Genomic DNA, 23,626 nt, shown 5'->3' on the forward strand with positions numbered 1-23,626 from the left:
TTGAAAAGTCATTGTAAGAGCCCCATTTTTATATTGCAAAGTGGAAGCAAACGAGCAAATAAAAGACGAGAATCACCGAATCTCAGTATTTTTCGAAGCGCACGAAACTTCTGAAGACGTAAGGAAATGTACGAAGTCTTGCGCTTTTCACTGGTGAGGTATTGGTAGAAGGTGGTGCTTATGGTGGGCATCTCGTTTCCTGTTCGTGCTTGTATATCGGAAGCGAAGACGTCTAATCAATAACACATGTGGGCTAAACGGACGATTAGTCCGCCACATGTCCAGACTTACTTTATTGCCAAATGTGAGTTAGAAAGCATTAGTTATTGAGATTTGAAATACGCCACAGCCAAAAGAACGTGGTTTGGGTGGAAAAACGAAGATATCAACAGTTCGTTCTGATGAAGATAGAGATTGTAAGGTGAAATAGATGGTCGTGTGAAACAGCCTCTCACCTTCCCGATCAGTAGAAATTGCGACGAAGAATGCATACTCCGTCCTCAGTCCTCATGCTTTGACCCACATTATATTCCTCGCTTGTACTTAGCTGTCCTTCCGTGTTTTCATAAGCGAGAACCTCTTTGGCGTTTGTTAGAGCCTATTCATACTGAAAACCCATTTTTCCTAACGATAGAAAAGCGAGACGGACGTATCAACATAAGGTCTCATATCAATACACTGCTTTCAGCATTTTTTTTTTCAAATATATTCATTCACATTTATGACGTTCTCAATAAGGAAATACATTCGCGCACAACGTGTTATATGAAGACCGTATAACACAACTATTAAAACCCTACAGAAGGCTAACTGAGATCTTTATTAATCACTCGAAACATGGTAAATCGGAACCATAATTATACCAACTGAAAACTTACCAAAGCTCATAAAAAATAATAAAGAATCTCGACAAAAAATAGAACATGTAAATTTGGTTCAAAGATCAGAAGTACTGGTACCATGTTAGGCATGCGGCAATGTGGCGAGTGTTGAAAAAAGTAGCGAGGTATTAGCAACGGGATAATTTAGGTTAAAACAGGTAAGTGACATTTCTTGGAGGAAAGAAAACCTCGAAGAAAGACCGTATCCCACATGACCGGAAATACACCACACAATTATTTCAAACCTACTGAGTGACTTGAGAGTCATTGGTAACATCTGAGAAGGGGGCATCACCAGCTTCTTTCAACTCAGCCTTGTCATCCTTAGAAACAACACTATTCGCCGTAACATTTTCAGTAGCAGAGGTGTTTCCTGTGGTTTCCGCAGTGTCGTCTGCCATTTCTACATCGTCTAGAAAGAGATTTACACAGAACAATAAGTAGCTGTGGGAAGTAACTATAATTTACAAAAAATTTACGTAAAACAACTCACCCGTAGATCCCTCTTGATCCTCTCTCTCATCCAGTTTTTCCTCCTCTTCTTCTTCATCTTTGACATCATCGTTATCCATGCTTTCTTCAAGATCTACATCAATTTCAGGGTTTCCGTCGCCTTCCTCCTACATATGAATGAGCTTCAAAAATGGACTTCCAAATGCATCCAGTACAAAGTTTATGAATCATACAATATATTACCTCGTCTTCCTCACGCTTCTCTTCGTCTTCTACATCTTCAAGTGGCATCAAATCCGCCTCGTCGATCTCTTCCTGCTCCGGCTCAGGAGGATACTCATCGGGTTGATTCTCATCCCATTTGATCGGAAATGATGTTACACGCAGATCATCCGTCTGTACCGTGCGAGTTAGCTGAAAAGTATTTCTTGGTTCAAAGTTGGCGAAGAATGCTGCACTGCTATCAGTTTATGGGGTACCAAGTTACAGAGAAAGAAATAACTGAACTCGGCCAATCTAGTTATATATCACATAGCGGGAGGGGGTGTAGTCAGTAAGAGGTTCCGCGGTGGGTGCAGCATTATCGATAGGAGGTTCGAATCCGCCCTAAGGCCAACCAAGCCTTTCATACTTCTGGAACCGATAGATTGGTACGAGACTTGTCTTGGGGATGAAAACACTGACTTGATGCATCGGCCAGCCTCGCAAGTCATTGTACAAGCTAGTTATGCGTTAGTAAACCTCGAACTATACCGAATTAAGATGAACGCGATGGCATATCCCAATCGGATTGAGTAACGCCAGACATTTTATCCTTTACTACATAGGCGGATGTTGTGCTTATCTTATAAAAAAAAACCGTTTTTTGATGTTCTATCTCCATAGCATTACGGAATAATGGCACCATCAAATTCATAGGGTTGGACATAAACTATAAATTACAATACAAATACTGTTTCGATGGTCAGTAATGCATAAGCTTTACATGACCAAATGAAAATGACTGTTACACCAAAATGAAACTTGGTACTGAAATCTTTGAACTAATGCCCAAACCATACATGGAGGGAGTCGGAGCCGGTGCTCCGACTCCGTTCATTTTTGAACGTCCCCCTTCACTTTTGGATAGTTGTCAAAGGGATCCACATCACTTGAGCTGCACCCCATGAGCTAGACCTCCACCTGAGGAGGGTCCGGCTCCTCTTTTTTTGCACCTACAGCCCAAACACACCTTCTCAATGATCGGTTTCGTAGGTGGATTCTCTTTCAGCTCTGGATCATCGTAATCATTAGAGACGAACCATCCCAAGTTAATGAACTCCTGAATAATAGCGTAGATCCGTAAATTAATGCTACCGATCACAAAAACTCCTCACCTGGCCATTATATTTGCATCTAAGAAGAAGAACGGTAACACCAACAAGGTCTTGAACGGGGATTTTCGTAGGATCCGGAGCGTCTACCTGGACAAAATTATATGCGCACATGTGCCATATGTCTTTGAAAAATAAAAAAAGGATATACTTCCTCAATATTTTTCATCAACTTACTGCGAATACAAACTTGTGTCTGCCTTCGGGAACAGGGCCAACGAGAGCCGAATCGAGGACCTGGTCGTAGGAGCTTGATTTTGCTGAGCCTACATAAACTAGCTCCCATTCGAGGTCTAAATGAGTAACGTAAAAATAAGAAAAAGAAAAAAAATAAGGTTAGGTGAATCTGAGCATAAATAAAAAACAACAACTTCACATTGCTAAATTAGCAAATACTCAATGTAGTGTTTCTGCTACATTAAACTGTTGTAAAATGTGAAATTTCGTACTTGCAGAATGACGACGATTTTGTAGCTCCATCGTCAAACACGATTTGGCCACTTATTGCGAACTCACATGAAAACGGGTAAAATGCAGTTGACGGGGGGAGGGAGGTGGCACTCACCTATTTCTCACCTATGCCCCCCCCCCCCCTTTTTTTCTCGACGGAAATAATTAAATCAATCGGGGCCCTAAGGCGTAAGCATTAGCCTTAGAAGATCTATGACATACAAGCTAAAGTTACTAAGAGAAAAAAGTAGGTTAGGCTGCACGCAGAGTTCAGAGCCGCGACTTTCTCATCAACTTACATAAAGGCTTCATTCATATTTTAATGATGTGACCAACGCTAGGGCATTTTCAAAAGGCCTGTCTGTAACAAAACGGGAGAAAATATTGGCGAAAGCCTCAAGTAATTTGATGGAAAAGTTCCAAGTTTGTGTCACCGAGACAAGTTCTTCCCTTCTATTGTGCTGCTTTTGTATTTGAAATCATAGATGTGATAGTCGGAGCAGGTGCTCCGACCCTCTCCACTTTTGGAGGTCGGCGAAAGGACCCCCTTTACTTTTGGACGGTCGGCGAAGGGACCCCCTTCACTTTTGCACGGTTAGCGAAGGGATCCTCATCACTTGAGCTGCAGTCCATGAGTTAGACCCCTTCACTTGAGGAGGGTCCGGCTCCTCCCTATCGCACCTATGTTTGAAATACCACATCACCGCTTTATACCCAAACGAATAACGAAAGAAATTAGAAATGACCAAGCTCGTATAAAAATCGCACTTTGCAGTTACGATTTGATGTATTTCCAACTGTAAGAGCATTGACAACCACAGCTGTGGTAATGTTAAATGCAATGTTATCCCTATCAATGCGTTTGAATCTCGCAAGGCAGTTCATTTTAATAGGACCACTTACAAAGATGACGTCGAAAAAGAAGCAAACATCAAAGCAAGTTTGCTCTTGTCTTTATCTCAAGTTGACAAATATACAACATGGAAATGTCAGTAATAAATCATTTTTTCTACACCAGATAAGTTTGATTTCGCGTACGTTTAGATTTGGAAATACAATTGTGCATACCCATGACCCTAATATCGATTCAAAACGATTTGGCTTCGCGCGTAGCTTAACCAATTCTCATTTCCTTTGGACCTGGCTATTTAGTCATTTATTGTGAAAACTTACCATGTGGAAGATATTCAAACACTTCAAATGTGATTTCAAGTTTGAGTTGAGCAGTGAATGTAGAAGGATTATCCAATATGTTAACAGAGCAGATGTTAACACGAGAAGCCATAATGCCTGGAAAACAGAGCACCTATGTATCCACGAGAGAAGAACACTGCTACTGCTAAAAGAGAATAAAATGATGGAGGAGGCAGCAACCGACTTATAATTAAATACGGTTAATGCCGCTTGTTATCGAAGTTGGACGGACAGCATACCATCGAACCATCATAAAAGAAGAGCGGGTTGAAGTATTTGCACCGACAGCCAGTATAAAAAGCTCTCTAGTGCTTTCTTTTGCTTAAATTCTGCAGCGATTTGTGTGCGAGATTTTGCTAAAGCATACTGCTACTAATCACTATCGACATCACGATCGAGCACGGATGTGAGGCCCAAGAGATGTTGATATCCGATGTATTGAGAACTAATTTTCTAGTCGCAGAAAAAAAGATGGAAACAGACAGTGGAATGCGCCGTTGAAATGGCGTGAAGGAGTACCAAATTAGGTAAAACTACATGCATCAGCTACACCTTTACCCCAGATGGCTTCGAAACCTTCCCTACAGAGATTCACAGAGAGTACCCAATCTTAACGCTTTTCTTCCTGATGCGCAAAAATTCCGGAAATCTCTCGCTGAGGAAACGAAACAGAGCTGGCGGAAACATGGCATCTCGCAAACAAGTATATCTTGTCTGCAACTAACACAAGAAAGCATGCAGAAATGGAAGGTTTTTCAAATCGACGTGTTTTTCGCGCGTTCTTCAGTGCCCCTTCGAACTCGCACACGCGACGTCGTCCTACTCCGCGACGAAGGTCTGGCTGCCCGCAGAGTTCGCACCCGCACGGGTCTGTGAGCGTTCACAACAGTGTGCCAATAACCATCAAGCGCAGACCCGTGGGGGCAGGGCCGCTCGCGCGGCTGTGAACTCTGCGGGCAGCCTTTATCACTCAGTACTTTTCATGCGCGACAAAATTTGCAATGCGCCCAGACATGATATTGAAGGGTGTCCGAAACTGTGGTTTTAAATCATCACAGTCCTTTAAAAATGGCGCCAAGGGGCTAACTATGCTTCTAAGCGTTTCGATTAGGCTCACGATGACTACTCGACTTTACATCTTTTTCTTCTGCGGGGGGACATCTTCGTGCCGCTTTTCTTGAGTTTTGTTTATTCTCTAGTAGCGGAAGAACGAGGAGTCGTTTTGTTAGCCTTCTTTTGGAACGACTGTGTATGCTACCAAATTGTGAGCATTCTTGTTCAACAGCATATTTCTTATATATCTTCTTTTTACATTTAGTTCTTTCTCTATGTTCAAAGAACGAAAGGAATTCGCGCTAGGATTTTTGTAAGTTTTGCTAGCTTTCGCCTAGAATCACACTGCATCTCCGAAGTAAATGCTATTTTCTAAATAACCTTTTAGGAAAGCAAGCACACGAGTCCTGCCTTTGTTGTATTCTTTGTACGTCACTTTTAGCAGTGAGACACTTCTTAGCCTTTATTTCTGATCTCAAGTCGTTTTTCGATGTTGTTTGTTCTGCTCGCCAAAAATTAAAGATATTTGGGTTTTAATTTATGACATTCTAATTAGAATTAAGCATATGTTTGTAGTTGTTCTCTTCTTCCTGTGAGAGAGAGTAAAGAAAAATGCTGATTGTATCTGTGTTTCCTAACCACCAGGGTTGCATATAGGTGGGAACAGGGGGCAGCTCCTTGGAATACCTCACACCTTGGAATAAATTGGAATAAGACTTCGTAGCTGCTGCGCTCCACTGCGGATCGCAGCCGCCTATGCAACTGCACAGTGCTTCATGTCGTTATGACCCGACTACAGTCTTAGTAAAATTATTTCCTGTTAGCTTTATAATTCGTATGTGCTCATACGGCGTTTATAATTTGTGTGTGTACAATCTTCGCTCCATTTCATCTACTCGTGCGTGATCACTATGTTTCCTTGTTGTTATACTAAGAGATTCGGGTTACCTCGTCATAGATGTCGGTTCTTAGGAATTGGATTTCTTCAACAGTTTCCGTGCAGTAGGAGCGGGTGTGCGCAGTCAGGTAGTTCCGCTGTAGCCGCACGTTTGGAAACCTTTTTATTGCAAACCAAGCCTTTCGTCATACCATCGCTCATCTCTCCGGGGTCGATAAATTGGAACCAGACATGTCTGGGAGGATAGAGACCGACTTGATTATCGGCTGGTCCTTGGAAGTACGCGTTCCAAAACCTCAACGATTACGAATTGCAGTAAAACGCGTACCCACATCCGAAGATACATATATACATGGTTGGCCCATTAGTCATATCTTGAGATTTGTCACGACAATTGCAAGAAATCATTTACAGCTGCGTGGGCAGATAGAACAAGTTCTATTTCTACTAACTGAAATCGTAAAGGCGAAATAAGAGTAAAACAAAGGAAAAGAAAACCGACAAAACTACGTAATCCTAACGGTGCAAAGGTAAAATGTGGGTGTGGATAAATGAATCAATCGGGGCCTAAGGGCTAAGCATTAGCTTTAGAGGATCTATGACATGTAAACTAAAGTTACTAAGAGAAACAAATAAATTAGAAAAAATAGGGGCGCCACAGAGTGCCTCCTCCAACTACATTTTCCCCGTCTAACTCTGGTATTGTTACAAGATTATTCGTAAATCACTATTATTCGTGTTTGTTCGCTAAAATGGCAAAACATATCAAGGTTATCACTACTGAAACCTTTTCGTAGTGGTTTTGATGGTCCAACTTACGTATTTCAGAATGAGCGATTCAAAGAGTGTCAAAGTGGATCCGATTAAGTCCGGCGGTCGTACTGATCAGGAATTGATGGCGCATTTAGCTGCGCAGGTTAGTTCCGAAAATACAGAAAATTACAAATTAGTTCTGAGAGCACGTGAAGCAAACGGCACTTTATGGGTCCAAATTTTTCGGATCAAGTATACTTAAAATAGCAACTCACTGTTGCTATTTCACTTTTATTTCACTAGGCTTACAGGTAGAAGTCAATAAGAGGAGAGGACTGTAGGAAGTTGCCGAGTTTTGTTTTTATTAGGTTGGTGATGGAAGGCTGTTTAAAATGGATGTTGACTATGCAAGTCAGGTTGACGAAGCCATCCCGAAGGCGAATGCAATTGCTGCGGTGAGTTTGTGTATGTTGTTAAATAAAAAATATATTATGTGGTAAAGTTAACTTGAATATTTTCTAGAAAGGAGATGTAGCCGGCGCTCTGGACTCCTTAGCAAATTTGGAGAAACTGTCCCGACTAGGATCGGATATGAAAAGCAACACAAGGATAGTGCAGCATATGGTAATGTTTAACGTTGCTCAGAAGTTCATTTGATGTTTTTCCTCTCTGTTGTGTTAAAACTTATGCATTTTAGGTCAAATTATGCTTTGATGGGAAGAAATGGGATCTTTTGAATGATACGATTCTTACGCTATCGAAGAAACGGTTGATTATCAAGATGGCTATTGCTAAGATGGTGAGAATTACTATCGTCTCTCTTCAACGATCTCTCCAATTCCTCTTTTCTTGAAATCTCTTCATTAGTACCATCGTCACCGCTGTTTCATATCACTACTTGTCTTGTAGGTTCGCGATGCTTGTGAAATGGTTGAGAAGATGCCGAATGAAGAGGTGAAGATGAAACTGGTCGACACTCTACGTACTGTTACTGCCGGAAAGGTACCGTTTTGCATAATAGTTTTCAACGTGTAAAAAGGAAACCTTTATCGTACAGTAATGTAATATCCACGTAATCATTCGTCCTCCCTATGAGTCTAAGTCCTTGTCCACTTCCATAACCACTAATTGAATCGATTTTATTTCTTGGCGTCTTTCCATTATTTTTATCTGAGTATGCTGCTGTTGTTGGCTGTTTATCGAATTGTCTTAGAAGCATAAAAATGGTTAAAAAATTGTTTGCCGGAATTCCTCAGCTGAGACACTTTCTTAACATTAAACGAGAAACTTTCAATTATGGTTTTGCAGATATACGTCGAAGTGGAAAGAGCACGCTTAACTTCGCTAGTAGTAAAGAAACTAGAGGCAGAAGGTAAACTTGAAGAGGCCACGAATTTGATTCTGGAGCTGCAGGTGGAAACATATGGATCTATGGAGATTAAAGAAAAGGTATGGCGGTTGTGAATTGATTTCCTCCGATGTTTTTAAAAATGAAAAGCTGGGAAGTTTAGGTAGAATTCCTTCTGGAACAGATGAGGTTTACTGTAGCTCGAGCGGACTACATTAGGGCATCCATAATTTCGAACAAAATCAGCACCAAGTTCTTTAACAGCGACAAAGAAGATGTTAGTTGAACTTTTTTTTTGTTTACAGCATGGGTTTCCGGAATCTGATTTAATCTATGACATTCTTAATGGTTTTCAAATCACCTAAATGGTTCTTGTAGAGGTAAACTGATTTAGGTTCAAGATTTGAAACTCCGGTTCTATAATTTAATGATAACGATTGGATTGCAAGATTCGAAGTATCTAGAAGTTTGTAGACATTACAGGTACAACTTTGAAATCTGTATATTGTTATAAGTTCTTACTGCTGCTCTGCTAGATCACAGTAGCCGTCTGCACTCTTTTCACTTCTTTCAATGTAGTCTCAGGAAGTACTGCAAGGTACTTATATATGTGAGGTTATATTGCATTGTGTTATGTTTACGCACAAGAAAGAGTGTCCTATCGCTATCCCAAGGTTCAAGCAAGGGCGAGCTATCGCATTCATGTTATTTTTTTAATGTAATACTTCTATTTCAGAGCTATTTTTGACACACCAAAGATTGCAGCGGATACTGAGAAGTCTCGTATGGTTAGCCCTTTATTCTGCTTCATAATTTTTTTTTTGTGGTTTCTATCTAGGCCGTGGTGATGGAGGAATTTAGGGCGGGTGAGTGTAGGAGTGGTTAGAGGTTCCGCTGCCGGTGCACTCCTAATAGTGCGAAACTGAGGTGGTTTCTTTCTCCAGGCCAGCATTGTTTGTCAAATATATTATTCTTTGGACTTGTTACTTCAAAAGCGCTTCGGCTTTACGGCATTTAAAAAGGCACAAAATTTGAACAGAAATTTCGGAGCTACAAGTTAAAAAAGAGCTATAGAATGAACAACCTCGACCGAGAACCTGCTGTAATGCGGACACTAACACTGCGACACAATCAAGCGTGTGCCATATGGCGGAGGTGTTCAGTTTTTTGGACGTGTAGTTTTGTCTGTTTTTTGTTCTTTTTAGAGCACTATATTGCGGAAGCGCATTTTAAGATACTAAATCAGAGAGATGAGATGAGCACACTTCTTTGATTTCATATTGCTTTTAAAAGAAAGAGAAAAGAACATATTTACGAACCTATCAGATCGGTGCTCTGGGAGGATAAAAACACTGACTTAGTGTATTTGCAGGACCTTGAGGTCATTGCATAGGGATGTTTCTGACATCAACTGTAGGATATAACTTTTTACGTTCGTAATGGCAATTTTCCCTTTGAGAGGTTTGTAACTCAATGGAGATTCGATTATTTATTATACAACAGATCCCGGGACGGATGTAACACAGTCGGTGAGAGGTTCCGTTGTGACTGCACGGTCGGTCGAATGTTCGAAATCGCCGTGGGGCCAACTAAGTTTTCTAACCCTCCGCGATCAATAAATTGGTATCACTGCACTGGCTTAATACATCGGCCATCGGTCGCAAGTCATTTTATAGGCTAGACACGCGTTTGTAAACCTCAAATGATTCTGAATTGAAGTGAACCCCTTGATGAATCCCAAGCGGATTAGTTAACGCCAAACACTTCATCGTTACCCCTTACAACTGATCCCATGAAGTAATTGAAATCTATTTAGGTATTGAAATGTGCTGTTATGTACTGTTTGTTAGCTCCTCATACGAACGAACAGTGGGATTTGCTAAACCGTATTGCAATAATGAGAGAGATGGAGCTCGTTCCAGAATATAAGGTTCTGGTTACACTTATTTGAGTTCGAAGGAAGTTGGCACTCTTTTGAAAATTGTCCATGTCCAAAATTCCCGGTTTCAGGCTCTAGTGGAACTCTTCATCAATCAAGAGTTGATCTCATGGAAGAATGTTATTGTACGACATTACGAAAAAACTTTGAAGAAGATTCCTGGAACAGGAGTATGTTGCAGTAATGCAGTTGATTATTTGCTGTTACTAGTAGTTTTATTTGCTTGCAGATTTTTGATGGAAAGGATGGTGAAAAACGATGGAAGGATTTTCACATGAGAGTTGGAGAACACGTAAGTTGCTTACTTATTGGTGGCAGTTTTTCTAAGGGAATTTCATACAAATTAATACAAATTGGTAGTGATTGATGAGACTTTGTATCTTCTTGCATTTTATTGGAATTATATTAATGTATTTGTAAAAAAACTTCAGAATATGAGAATGATCTCCAAGTACTACACGCAGATCACTTTTGATCGTTTGGCAGAATTATTGGATTTCCCTCTAAACGTAAGTGTATTGTATCTTGAGTCTTTCCTTCTGACTCTTTTCAATGTTTTGGCTCTGTCGTGCTTCTTCATTAGCCATCAAGGCTCATTCCACTTGAATCGATCTGATGGTTTCTCCCTTGATCTTGCCTTCGATCTGCTTAATTGTGTTTGCGACTTATTTCGCTAGTCTGCTCTGAAATTTCTCCTAACTCCTCGCTCTATTTTTTGCTCCTACACATACAAAAATTTCATCGTAATGTAAAATTTTAGGATATGGAGTCATTTCTATGCAATCTAATTGTTACCGGTGCAATCACAGACGCAAAAATTCATCGACCTTCTCGTGTCGTGAACCTCAGAGCTCGAAAAGCAAACCTAGAGCAGTTGGATCAATGGGCAAGCAACGTACACAAGCTCACAGAGACACTGAATAAAGTAAGAAATGATGAAGAATGATTTTTCTTTTCTAGCGATAGGATCACGAAAGCGCAGGTGATATTATATCACCTCCATTTGACTTCGTTAGGTGCAAGAGAACCTGTGGGAGTCTATTTGACTGTTACGAGCTTATCGAACGCGATTTCTACTTTTATGTTATTGGAGTCCGGCGAAAGATCATTGTTGGAATGAGAGATTTTAATAGCCGCCACACTCATAAAAATGGTGGCCCTTCTATCAGCAGGTGCTATTTTGAGCTCAAGTGACCGTAAGATAGTGACAAGATTTTCTGGTTCTCATCAGAAAATGTGGAAGAAGCGTTTATCTGACCTGATACTATTTTTGCTGTTAATGTTGAAATATACTGTGAGGGATTCTAGGCACGCAATAACCGTTTCTGCGTGTGTGATTTAGAGTTTATTCCAACTTAACTTCCTTAAACTGGCATGGTTTTCAAACAAGAATTGTTCCCAATTTGAATATTGTTAACTTCTTCGCTTCTTTTCATCGTTTCGTATTTAATCTATAGCTAGAACTGGAGATCTTGATCATCCCTTCCATACATTCGTCCTGTTTTGTTTTTTTTTTACCACCTCGTGTAGCATTTCCGTCATTACTCTTCCAGGCGTGTTGAAAAACCTGAAAATATTCGGCTGTCTATGTAAACGTGGAAATGAGGCACAAGTTCAAAAAATGTTAACACTTTTTTTAAAACTAAAAAAAACACTTTAAACATTTTATGAAAATAATTGGTCCACTGTAATTGACGAACTCAATTATAGTGGAATTGCTGCCAGTTGTTATTGTCAAAGTGCGGCGGCGTGACCTTTACTCATCTCTGCTGTCCAATTGTGGGTAGCTAAGGTCCCACCTCCTGCACAACCGCTTTTGCAACTGTACCAGGCTTCAAGTCATTTCGAGCCGACTGCAGAGAGTCTCTTTCATATTTTTCGCAGTTTATGGCTCTACCCCAAATTTTATTGGTATAAAAAACAAGGAGTTACTTCTTTTTGACGTTACCTTTTCCACGGTAGCCGAATGGGCTTTATAAATTTCCCCCGCGTTATCACCGAAGTTTTTTATTGATGCGTTAATGGCTGAGCAGCTTCATATGAGGTCATGCAGCTTCTCTATTATCAGTAGCTATTCTCTTTTTTAAGAAGAGACATTCTTGGTTTATGACGCCCTCAATGCACAATGAGACGGAAGATTAGTGAAGTTGCAATGCTCTCCAGTCTCTGCTTTTGAAAATGATACAATGGCCCTCACTGTCACATATCGTAGGATTGAATGAGATCTTGTATGTAGAAAACACTTAAATGGCAGGATTTTACGTTATGAGCGCGCCATATATGCAGGAAGTCATGAAAACATTGAAAATAAATTAAAATTCTAAAATTTGCTACATGGAGAATGTATCAAGCTGTCACATGTTATTGTATTACGCTGAAGACAAGAATTTTATTTTGGGTGTTCGAGTGCTCAGTTGTATTCCAAAATTGCTAAATTTGTGACATCTCACTTCAAAGCATTCTACTGCTACCTTCACTGGTTCAAAAATGATCTGTTTTAATTTTTTTCAGGTCTCACATCTCATACTGAAAGAACAGATGGTGCACCGAAATCTGGATGCTATGCAGGTGAACTAAAAATATCCGACGGAATTACCTACTTTTCCGATCTTCTGTTTTTCTGCGCGGACTCCTCACGCAGCAATCTTTGCTGACTCTTGTAATGAACTGAAGTGGGATAATTTATTGGAACCAAAATATGTAATAAATATTTGATCTTGCCGTGTTCTTTTGTCGTCTTTATCTAAATATGAAGTACCATGCAGAACGCAGATAAAATTTGTGTGGACAAACAAAGGTTGATATAAAAAATGAAAAATGTTAGGAAATTCCTACCTGTGGACATGTCACCTCTTAGAAAATATTTTTGGACATAGGGGCGCTTGTTTACGATCGTACTGGCGTAGCAAGGAGGAACATAGTTATTCGGCTACCTATGTGCAAGTATCTGATACCTCACTTGACCGTCATATGCGCATCAAAGCCGGAAGATATTGCTTCTTATGGTAGAAGTAGCGAGTACTGATCTAGTAAAGTCATAGTCTCTATGGATATGAATCCTGATGTTAAGACTTCTCATTTGTAATACCTAGTTGATACGGCAAATTTTCCAGGAAAATAGCTCTCTAGAAAACAGCTGGACATGACTTAATCCGTCCTTCCAAATCCCATTTCTTGAATTCACATAGGCGTTTTAGTAGAAGCTACAAACATCACCAAACTCTGGCAAGTTTTATGTTCTTTTACGCGCTATTTCCAAACCAATCAAGGTATGTCCATAAAAATCATATAAACTTGCGTTCAACGTTTGCCAGATAACGACGGTGAGCCGACATTTCGGTGCAGCTGCCAAAGCGCTGCACCAGAGTGGACTCATCTTGTTGTTACAATGGCTCAGATAGAGATCTGTTAGTTGCATGATTTTTGTATTGTGTTCTTTCGCCTCAGAATAGATATCCTAATTTGCAGGGCCGGAAAATGAGTTGCAAACAAGGAGTCGTATAGTTACGAATCAACTTAAGGTCAGTTTATTTCTTTCTCTTATTCTCTAGAAAGTAAGATTTAAAGAAATAGGCAACATTGATTCGCTAAAAGCGCTCGGCTTTTTTCTAATCTTACAATTAAGCTTTGTCCGCATCTGAAGAAGAACACAGGCATTTTTTCCTACTCGGCTTCGTACGGCTTCGTGTTTAATTTTTCTTTTGCTCTACCCTTTCCATCGTGTTCAGTTGTTCAAAAATCTCTTTCAGGATCGCGACAATTGCATCATATTGAAGATCGATACTCACATGACTACAGTGAACAACATTTCACCATTTGGATTCCATTTTGAATTGGATAAAAAGCGCTATAAAAAACGGAAGAAGCAAATACAGCGGCAAAGTTTGTATTCTTTACATCGTTCTTGCTAATTTACACGTACACTTCTCAGTTTCGCCAGAACCGTTGGAAAAAAAAGAAGTGGTGCATGCTTGTTCAGTTTATATCAAGAAGCTCTTCCTTAGAACTTTTCCCAAAGGTAGCAAATAGAAAAATCCGCTAATATTGTTATTTCAGAAATCACTCAATGGTTCTCCTGGTTAGCATATTATCATCATAAATTCGGTATTCGACACATCTTTTTAGTTTTGCTACTAACAGCTTTTGTTTTTATTGGCGGTGCTATATTTTTTAAACTAGAGTCTTCTCATGAAATTACTGTGAGTTTTTTGTTCTGTTGTTCTATCGGTCGATTTTGATAAGCGCTGACATACTTGCTTTCTTCCATTTTTTCTGTAATTGTTTTTTAACGTCAAGTTTTTCAAGTTTGAACGCCAGTTGTATCTCTACCCTGCCGCTTCATCTTCAGGGGGCAAAGTTTTAGTTGCTGGGTAATCACAAAATGGGGAAGAAAAAGCAAGCAAAGCAGTGGAGAATAGATTTGCATCCGTGAACAACATGTATTTCAAACTGCTGGCTTGTCTGGTTCTGATTCCATAATTTCGCGTTGCTGTCATTTATTGGTTTTGATCTGCTTATCGCCAGTACGTCAAATGCATGTCAAATGTGTAATTCTTCTAGGATCTCAAGCAAACTATCTTACTTATGCAAGGAATTATAGCTGAAATGACTGTGGACGTTATAAACGTGACTTTGTCTTATAATGGCACTCAGAGGGACGAAAAGGTCGCAAAAATGTTGAAGGTAAACACTTTAGTGCAAATTCGGGGGATCATAGTAGTTGGTGGAGAGGAAAGTTACTGTTAATTGGACTCATATTATGCAGAATTTGATGTACGGTAAACAAGGAGCAGTGGATTGAGCAGAAGCAAAAACTTTTCGCCTGGCGCAATGCAGTTTACATCACACCACTTAGAACGGTCAGGCAGCAATTCCTGACGGAGCATTTTTTCGTTTCACGAGAAAAAATTTGGACATTAATACTATGCGAAAAGTCAACTGAAAACAAGGTTAAAATTAGTGCAAACTAGGAGTCATAGTAACAGATTTTGTAATTTTTTGTGCGAAATTTGACATTTGTATTTCTAGCTGAGAAAAAAAGTAAGTTTTTCCTCCTATTTTCTTTCCCAATTAGTTTTAGAGAGAGAGCCAGGACACCTACAGAGACAAAAATTTGCTCCCAAAGGTTTTCCTGATGCTTTATCAGACACATTTTCTAATCCCTCCCCTGTAGTGTACGAGAAGTGGGAAAATTCGGAGTTTTGGCTGTACATCAAAATGTATGTGACTTCGAACGAAATCCCATAATTCAGCTCATCCCTTATAAAAACATATTTAGTTTAAAACGTTTCAGAGGGGAGCATTTCCCCTACTAAAATCTTGTCTTATTTTTTTTTGTATTTCTTCTTATCTCTTCTCTTTTCAAAAGTTAGTTGAGAAAAAGTTGTTGTTTGTTGGAATTCACTACAATTTTTTCCTCAATTCACTTAAAAAAATCAGACGGCCTCTAAAAACGATAATTGCTTTTTTGCAGCGCATGTACTTCTTTGGAAAACGCACTCTTACCTGCCGTTCTTGGAATTTTTAAGGCACCAAGTTATAAATGTTTATTTCATTCTACCGAAATCCGCACCGAGCTTGCACACATGCCCAATCTGGGTCAGTGTACATCCCTAAAGTCATGTCCAAATGGTGTAAATGCTGTTAATTTGTTTTTATTCATCTGTACTTATTAAACTTACTTTTCGTCCTTTTTTTAATTTTTGTCCTAACTTAGTTAATTATTTTTAAAAAGTTTAATTTGTTGAATTTAATTTTTAATTTCTGTATGTGCAGCTATGTTAGGGAGGATGAGGTACGGGGGAGATGGGTTGCATCTGTGAGGACCAAGTCTCAATTCACACTCGACCCTGCTTATGAAAACTTGTTCATTTTGAAATATGTTATAGGGGAGAATTTTTACCACAAGAATCTTGTTTTACCTATTTTATATTCCGTCCTGACTATACACTTGACCCTGACTAACAAGGTTTCCAAAATGGACGTGATCCTATGCTAGAAATATTACAACCACCGTTGATTTACCGTACTCTCCAGACATACTATAAAACCATGTTGGAAGCGGAAGGCCGATTTCATGGTAGTGTTTGGCACAAAGCCGAAAATTTGGACATGCATCTGATGTGGTACTACTCTAGTGCAACCTTTTACTCGATGACGTTATTCACAACAATTGGTTACGGTAGGCCTACTGATGTCAGTAAGGCTTCTATCGCTGATATGGGTCCTTTTAACCGTCCGCTTAGGTACAATTGTATGCCAGACGTTTTGGGGACGTGCACTGTCTGTGGTATATGCATGCATTGGTATACCGCTTATGTTAGTCGTACTGGGAGATATTGGGGAATGGTTCCAGAAGATCCTCACAAAAACATACATCTACTTTTTGCTCAAGTGGCGGTGAGTCTGATTATTGTCATTGAGGCTGTCTTCTACCATTGATTTTCTTGTCAGTTTCTTCTTCATTTTTCCGATTTTTATCGACTCCAACATGAACACTTTTTTTCAGGAGCTTTCGGAGACGAGAGCTAACCACACCTCTTTGTGACATTTTTTTGCCAATGTGGATTGCATTACCGCTAGTACTTTTGTATATAGTCGTCTGCACCTTAGCCATTCATTGGTTTGATCACAACGAAGGAAATAAACCAGGTAGGTTATTTTATTTTTCAACTGAATTTTTGAACTGAAACAACCCTTTTGTTCAGCTTTCTTTTCGTTGCTTCCTGTCCACAGCTGTCAGTGGTTTGACTGAAACACATTCTAATCATACTAATAAATGATTTTATAGGGATAAACTTTTCTGACGCCTTCTACTTCACATTTATAAGTTTGACAACAATTGGACTTGGAGATGTAATGCCATATAATATACAGGTTTGTCCAATGTATTCCCTGTTGAATAACTAATTTGTCTTCGAAGTTTTTTTTTCTCACAGTACAGTTTCCAGACCACAAGCAACAATAGGTAACCTGCGGTAGAACTGATTACTTAACGTTATTCTAAAATGCAAAAGCAATCGTGTAAGATTCCTTTTCTCTTCCACCAAACACAGGAAGAAATCCGTGAGACACAATAGAATACGATCACTTTTACTATATTCTCGTCAAATACCATAACATATACTGGCTACAATAAATTCACTTAACTTTTTTTAATAATAAATTCAATAGCAGGGCATCCTTATTGAAAATTTCAAATTTTGGGGTCTTTCTTGTGAATCAAGAGACATAGTCGAGAAATGGATGAAATACTGCGTGGACAGCCTCTCTACCTACGGAGCTTGCTTGGCAGCAGAAAAATCCAGAAAAAATAAGAAAAAATATTGTTAGTGCATTGAAAAGAGGTGGTCTGTGATTGTGACTTCTACAGTTCCTTGATATGGCGCGCTGGAGTGTAGTGTCTTTGGAAAACGGTTCATGTATGGTTTGTTCCCCTCATCATGGAAGTACATTCGTTTTCAGTACTCACCTTTCCTGGCTGCAGCATTTCTACTTGGCCTTGCTTTAGTTAGTATAGTGAATACAAGCATTTACGCTCAACTATACGATATTTTTTTCACCTTTGTGGAAGACGTCGAAAAACATCTGGAACGAATTCACAAGGAACATTTTCGTGGACATGGATATCGCGTATTTCAGGTGATTTGGTATTTGTAATATACTGCCCTATTGTCCGGTATCTGCTGTTGGACTTTTCCAATTTTTGGTCGACAGAAAAGAGCAACGGATTAAGCTTTCTTTTGACCAGTCCTCCTCCTCGTTTGAACTTATTGCTCTCTAAAGTCTAAGACTAACCTCTAGCTTAAGGTCAACAACAACTCTCCTAAGCGCACTACACCTAAGACACAATTGCAAAAACACGTCTGTACTTAACGTTATCCATACAATGTAACAATGTTAAGTGATCTGACCTTACCCGTACTTTGACTACCGCTTGTCGCTGTCTCACAGGATTTCTTTACCACGATCCGCAGAAGAATATCGCAAGTAGTTTTAAATCGCAATTTTTTTGCTGCCTTGTACCACCTCTTGGAAAAGACCGTTTTTTAACTCACAGCTTCACTAATCCTTGAAAATTACGTTTTGTGATATACACATCGCAGTCGTCTGCGCGTGTCCATGATCTAAAAATGCTCATTACCTGCTACGGTCTCGCTCTTCCGCTTTTGCGTCGTATGCGCATCCATCCGTTCTTCGTCATCTTTATTAATGACCGTGAATGGATTTGTTTGGGATTTTGGATGCCTAGTTTTCCTCTACATAAACAGATGTAATTGCTATGTACCAAATATTCGGCAAAATCTACTGCTTATTTTTGGGCTTTTCTACGAGCCGTTCTTATTCATTCAATGTCTTCCAACAAATCTACCTCTACAGTCTCGAATACCATGGTTTTTTTTTTTGTTTAAAAACAAAGAAGATAGTTCTAGAGGATGCTTTTTCCAAATCCGATAAGTGTTGTTGCGTTTAGACAGCAGTACAATTTTAGGATATAGAGCCGGTATTCAGACTACTTGTTCTCTCATTTCCACACATAGCTAGGAAAGCAAAAGAAGAATGGGACGAAACTGTGCAAGAAAGCTTCCATTTAGTCAAGAAACCAAAGAAGACAGTTCGGGTATGTGGGCGAGGTCTACTTCCCACTACTGTGGGATGGGAATAAGTTTTATGTTAATTTACAGATGGAAGTACCTGCTCACATTCGAAAGCGTACCATATCGGACATAGCTGCTCACGATGAGGAACATGGGCATCCGAACGAAAAACCGCAAACTTCTCGACGAAGGGCGCCGACTCTTGGGGCGATGGGCGGGTTTGATTTGGCGAAGTTTAGGTGTGCTTATTTCGTCGCTTGATCCCGCTTTATATCCAGAATAGCAATTCCGGAGTCATGATGTGCCTTGTTTTGCAGAAAAATGCATGATGATCGTAGAGCGCAAGAAAGAGCGAAGAATATGAAGAAAAGAATGCCGATGGTGGAGTCCGATTCCACCACTGATGAATCTCAGAGTGAACCGGAGACGGATGTTGAAGAGGTCTCGTCCTCTGAGGCATCGCACGCGATTGATCTGATATGATTTTGACGTGCATATCGTTTACAGCATAAAAGCTCCCACATAAACTGTTTTTCAGCGTTGAAGTCCGTAGGTACTTGTTTTCATTGCATCCGCTAAGCAGGTGAATAATAGCGGCCGATCTCGTGCTATACAAATTTCATTTTTTAGGTTTCTGATTATTTGAAGTGTGATTAAAAGTTGCATGTTACCTATGAATTCACTTCATCGTCTACTGTCACGAACTACATCGCTTCAAAAACTTTGGTTGACTTATTGTCAGTCATCTCTATAATTTTTGTTGTTTTGAAAAACTTTTATAGTTGGCATTCTCTCGATGCAGTTCACCTTTTGTGATGACAAATCGCATTGTGGTATCGACCAATGCGTGGGTGCCACCCTGTTAAAAAAAAACCTGAAATCCTTCACTTAAACATTTTACGAGACGTGCTTGTTTATATATCTGGATCTGTTCACTTTGTAGTTCGCATCCGTTCTGGGTACTAGAGATAACTCATTTTGAATTGGAGCTAGGGAGCTCAAACAAACAATTATTTAGAGAATTTCTAAGTGAGGTCATCAAGTTTGCAAACGAGGAATGAGGTCTCAGTGCTCTGCACGCAAGAATTCTTCGACAGGAACTAAGCGACTAATTAGTATTTCTTTATCGTTGTGCTTGTGACAAGTAGTATCTCTTCCGATGTGCTTTCATTCTTCTTCTGACTGTATCCATCTTCACCATGGATTTTCTTTCTGGTTGACCTTTGCGGTTTACTCTCTTCTGCATGTTTTGTGGACGTAGCTTCTTCGCTCCTATTGAACTCATCGTTTCTGAACACAATTTCCGACTATAATTTAACCTCTTTTACCTATGATAGAGACTTCAGGACTTGCCTTTTCGTCGCCAATGTTCTTGCATCCTTTTTAGCAGGCGTATTTCTTGCATGGCTTCTCACGTGTCGCATTAGTTCTCCAGGCCAGTGCGGTACGAGTTTAGAAGGGTCCGGTGGAGGCGAAGCTTAAACGGTAACAATTTTCGCAAGGGGGTGCTATCACGAAAATAGTCTGAAGTTAGGAGAGAATTAATTTCGCGATATTGTTCCCTTGGTGACCAGACCATGACCGCAACTCTCGCTTACTCAACGCCCTGGAACTGTTCTAGGAGATATATGTCTTTCTCTCAAAAGATGACCGCTCGACTTTACATTATGGGAATTGTCGCTCATCTCCTTTTGCAAAGAAAGCTGCAGCGCGGTCCCGTCATTGCTAACGCATCTACTAGACCACAGTAGGATCTAGTTCTAGGAACAACAGCAGCCACGGGTAGAATGACATCTTGATGAGGATTCTAAAGTTCACATCTCACCTTTTATGCACATCTTTTGTTTCGGAGTGAGTATCTGTTATCGGTTCTACTTACTTTGCTACAACCTTGTCTTTTGGAAAAAGTAACTGAGTATTCACTCCGAATGCATTTAAGAAATCTAGAAACAAGCTCACTCAACGTTTTTCTACAGCTGCAAGTTTCTGTGCTTCTACCTGTCTCTGTTCGTATTTAGTTCGATTACGCCGACGTCGAGCTGCTGCGTCGGCTCTGACGTACCGTTGGAATCTAACCATTTTATCCTGGAGGATTGTGAGGTACAAATAAATTCTTCCGAACATATAATGACATGCGCGTACCAATAGTGCATTATTTTGTTCTGTTGTAAAGCATTTCATCAACGATCAGGACCAGCCATAGTCGAGACAAAATGCACTGAAGTAGTTGCATAAGCGATTGCGCACGAGACGGGACCATAGTTAGCTCCAATTGAACCACAAGAATGAATTAGAGGTTTCACCTCACAAAGGTCTCGTGTGCAACGCAGTTGCACCAAGTTTCAGGTCGTTTTACCTGGTCGTATTTGCGTAAAATGCAGGTGCAGAATGGAAAAAAATGAGAAAATTCAGCTAGCAGAATCTGTGAAAGGACTAGGACAAAACTTTTGCGCTCCCGTTGCCAAGCAACATGCTCATGCATAATAGCTTGTTCGGAAATGGCCACAGGGCGATTATGTAGAATGTGGTTGGAGATTTTCGAGACTGCGACGAGAATGTTGATGTTATCAACTCACTTTATGCTTATCCACAGCAGCCTTATTCATTTTGTTTTTTCTTGGCTTTTACATAAGAATCGAGGTGAAAAACTGGGGGCAAAGGACGGAATCACCAGCTATCGATCGACTCAATGACTATTAGCTGATGACCTTGTCACTCCATTGTTTAGAACTCAGCCTTGCACAATATCAAAAAATTCTTTGCATCATTTTTTTAGGAACTCCAAGAACTAGAATTGTGTAGAACGTCCATCAAAGCACAACCACAAAACAACTTAGTATTCATAATTAAAAGTATTTTTACAAATGCTACGTCCTAGTGACTATAGAGGGATGGATTTAACGTAGTGAGTAAGAGGTTTCCCTGTGACTGGACGGTCAGACGATGGTTTGAAACCGCTACAGAGCCAACCAAGACATTCGTTATTCCGTTCTCGACAAATTGGTATATTTCTTGCCTAGGAGTGTAAAAGCACTGATTTGATATAGTAGGGTCAAAACGACGTGAAGGACGTACACAATTGCGCACACGGCTTCTTACGAGGCGCTTCGTGGAGCGTAGCGGCTAGGAGTTCACTAAAACCCTTGCTAGCACCACCCATCACTCTAGTTTGCGGGGGTCCCAACTCGGTTTAAAAGCATCACCCCACGAATCTGAGGTGGTGCAGATTTCAGGTGGGGTATTCGTATACGGGATGGGAGACTATGAAGAGTGGGGTGATTCCGTCCATTTCTTCCTAATTGCCGTAAAAAACGGCCCGGAAGATGCGGCGCCGCACAAGGCCGGCGCACTCCAGTCGAACTCGTAGAAAAAAGTGCGAAACGAATGAAGCTCCCCCCTCACCATAGTCTCCCATCCCGTGTACGAATACTCCACCAGAAATCCGTACCACCTCGGATTCGTGGAGTTATGCCTTTAAACTACTGCCTCCACTGCGCCGTTTGGAGTGCGTACGCAAATACACCGCAACTACACTCGTGATTTATGTCGCTTTGACCTGAGTATACCAACATACGCGCACCGATTTTACCATGAAAGGAAATTAGTTAATAGATCGAAAGGAAGTACGTTGCAGCAATAATTATCAGTTGCGACATTTCAATTCCAGTAATCCTACGTTTGCGCACGTTTTACAGGCAACGACTCTGCTCTGCGACTAATGTTCACTTCTGATGGGGGAAAATAAACCAAAGGAGTGAGATTGAACAAGTCTTTAAAACCGCATTAGACGAGTAGCAGCGAGTTTTGCTTCAATTCCTCCCATGATTTGATCTGTTTCATTACAAAAGTAGAACTGTGCCTAGACTTTTATGCCTAGTTCAGTATTTAAAAGCATCACCCCGCGAATTTGGCGTGGTATGAATTTTCGTTGGAGTACACCTATACAGGGTCCTAGATTATGAATATAGTTGTGGTTCCGCTCATCTCTTCCTGCATCACTGTGAACAGACGGCTTCGGAATGCGGATCACACGGCTTCGGGATGCGGATCCTTACGACGTCCACTATTGCAACGCAACACACTTGCGCCCCGCCCCCGCTTGCGAGGGGGGGGGGGCGTAGGGTGGCGTGTTGCAATAGAGAACTTCGTATGGAACAGCATTTTGAAGCCGTCCGTTCACAGATGCAGGTAAGATGAGCAGAACCACTCCTGTATTCAAAATCTACCACCCGATATAGGTGTACTCCAACGAAAATCCATACATGCCAGATTCATGGTGTGATGCCTTTGAGGATAATACCACAGTCAGAAGAGCGTGCTCCAAGTATAAAATAGGTAGACAGCTTCCAGTATAAGAGCAATCAAGCCCACTACTTAAAAATTGAGGGGAGGGGGGGGGGGGATTTTGAGCCGCGCTCCGCTTACCAGCACGATCATTCCCAACATTTTCGCGCTCCACTGCAAGCATTCGTCACAATGATTTTGGCGCTCCTCAATATAACGGTGAGGTTCTTATCATTATCTCACTTCGTAGTCCTTTTGGCTTTAGAAATAATTGCCAGTATAACCTGTTTACTGGCAATCTCCTCAGAACAAACGAATCTTTAGACGAGAGAGTGAGTTGTATTTTTTGAGCTCGTGGAAAAATAAATTTCTTCAGAGACTTCCTCAATCCTCGCATCGAGCC

General features: G+C 40.4%; 4 protein-coding genes across 6 annotated transcripts; 2 read left to right on the plus strand and 2 right to left on the minus strand.

Moving 5' to 3' along the window:
- Window positions 1-1,126: 1,126 nt before the first annotated feature.
- On the minus strand, window positions 1,127-4,442 carry RB195_016447 (uncharacterized protein; the record flags this gene model as incomplete). The annotated part of the gene is made up of 7 exons (XM_064182990.1): window positions 1,127-1,293; window positions 1,375-1,501; window positions 1,578-1,748; window positions 2,566-2,655; window positions 2,711-2,797; window positions 2,885-3,000; window positions 4,331-4,442. 7 exons carry the CDS (start codon window positions 4,440-4,442, stop codon window positions 1,127-1,129), a joined length of 870 nt encoding a protein of 289 aa, XP_064038871.1.
- A 1,237-nt stretch (window positions 4,443-5,679) lies between these two features.
- RB195_016448 (uncharacterized protein) lies at window positions 5,680-12,919 on the plus strand (the record flags this gene model as incomplete). 2 transcript variants are annotated; one of them, XM_064182991.1, is made up of 16 exons in its annotated part: window positions 5,680-5,717; window positions 7,131-7,218; window positions 7,424-7,510; window positions 7,578-7,679; window positions 7,753-7,854; window positions 7,965-8,057; window positions 8,364-8,504; window positions 8,567-8,680; window positions 8,798-8,886; window positions 9,140-9,191; window positions 10,220-10,333; window positions 10,414-10,512; window positions 10,572-10,634; window positions 10,774-10,851; window positions 11,103-11,267; window positions 12,854-12,919. In XM_064182991.1, 16 exons carry the CDS (start codon window positions 5,680-5,682, stop codon window positions 12,917-12,919), a joined length of 1,491 nt encoding a protein of 496 aa, XP_064038872.1. The 2 variants fall into 2 exon arrangements, with proteins under 2 accessions (XP_064038872.1, XP_064038873.1); XM_064182992.1 differs by lacking the exon at window positions 5,680-5,717 and having other exon boundaries at window positions 7,132-7,218.
- Window positions 12,920-13,730: 811 nt separating this feature from the next.
- Window positions 13,731-19,422, plus strand: RB195_016449 (uncharacterized protein; the record flags this gene model as incomplete). The annotated part of the gene is made up of 13 exons (XM_064182993.1): window positions 13,731-13,749; window positions 13,811-13,863; window positions 14,092-14,224; window positions 14,399-14,541; window positions 14,903-15,025; window positions 16,379-16,523; window positions 16,588-16,741; window positions 16,851-16,993; window positions 17,133-17,218; window positions 17,807-17,983; window positions 18,834-18,962; window positions 19,027-19,178; window positions 19,257-19,422. The coding sequence occupies 13 exons, from the start codon at window positions 13,731-13,733 to the stop codon at window positions 19,420-19,422; spliced, it is 1,623 nt and encodes a 540-aa protein (XP_064038874.1).
- A 629-nt stretch (window positions 19,423-20,051) lies between these two features.
- Window positions 20,052-23,407, minus strand: RB195_016450 (uncharacterized protein; the record flags this gene model as incomplete). Of its 2 annotated transcripts, none has more annotated exons than XM_064182994.1 (3): window positions 20,052-20,229; window positions 20,293-20,416; window positions 23,365-23,407. In XM_064182994.1, the coding sequence occupies 3 exons, from the start codon at window positions 23,405-23,407 to the stop codon at window positions 20,052-20,054; spliced, it is 345 nt and encodes a 114-aa protein (XP_064038875.1). The 2 variants fall into 2 exon arrangements, with proteins under 2 accessions (XP_064038875.1, XP_064038876.1); XM_064182995.1 differs by lacking the exon at window positions 23,365-23,407 and adding an exon at window positions 22,015-22,099.
- Window positions 23,408-23,626: the final 219 nt, after the last annotated feature.

The sequence above is a fragment of the Necator americanus genome, chromosome II (assembly GCF_031761385.1).
Source record: "Necator americanus strain Aroian chromosome II, whole genome shotgun sequence".
Taxonomy (NCBI): domain Eukaryota; kingdom Metazoa; phylum Nematoda; class Chromadorea; order Rhabditida; family Ancylostomatidae; genus Necator; species Necator americanus.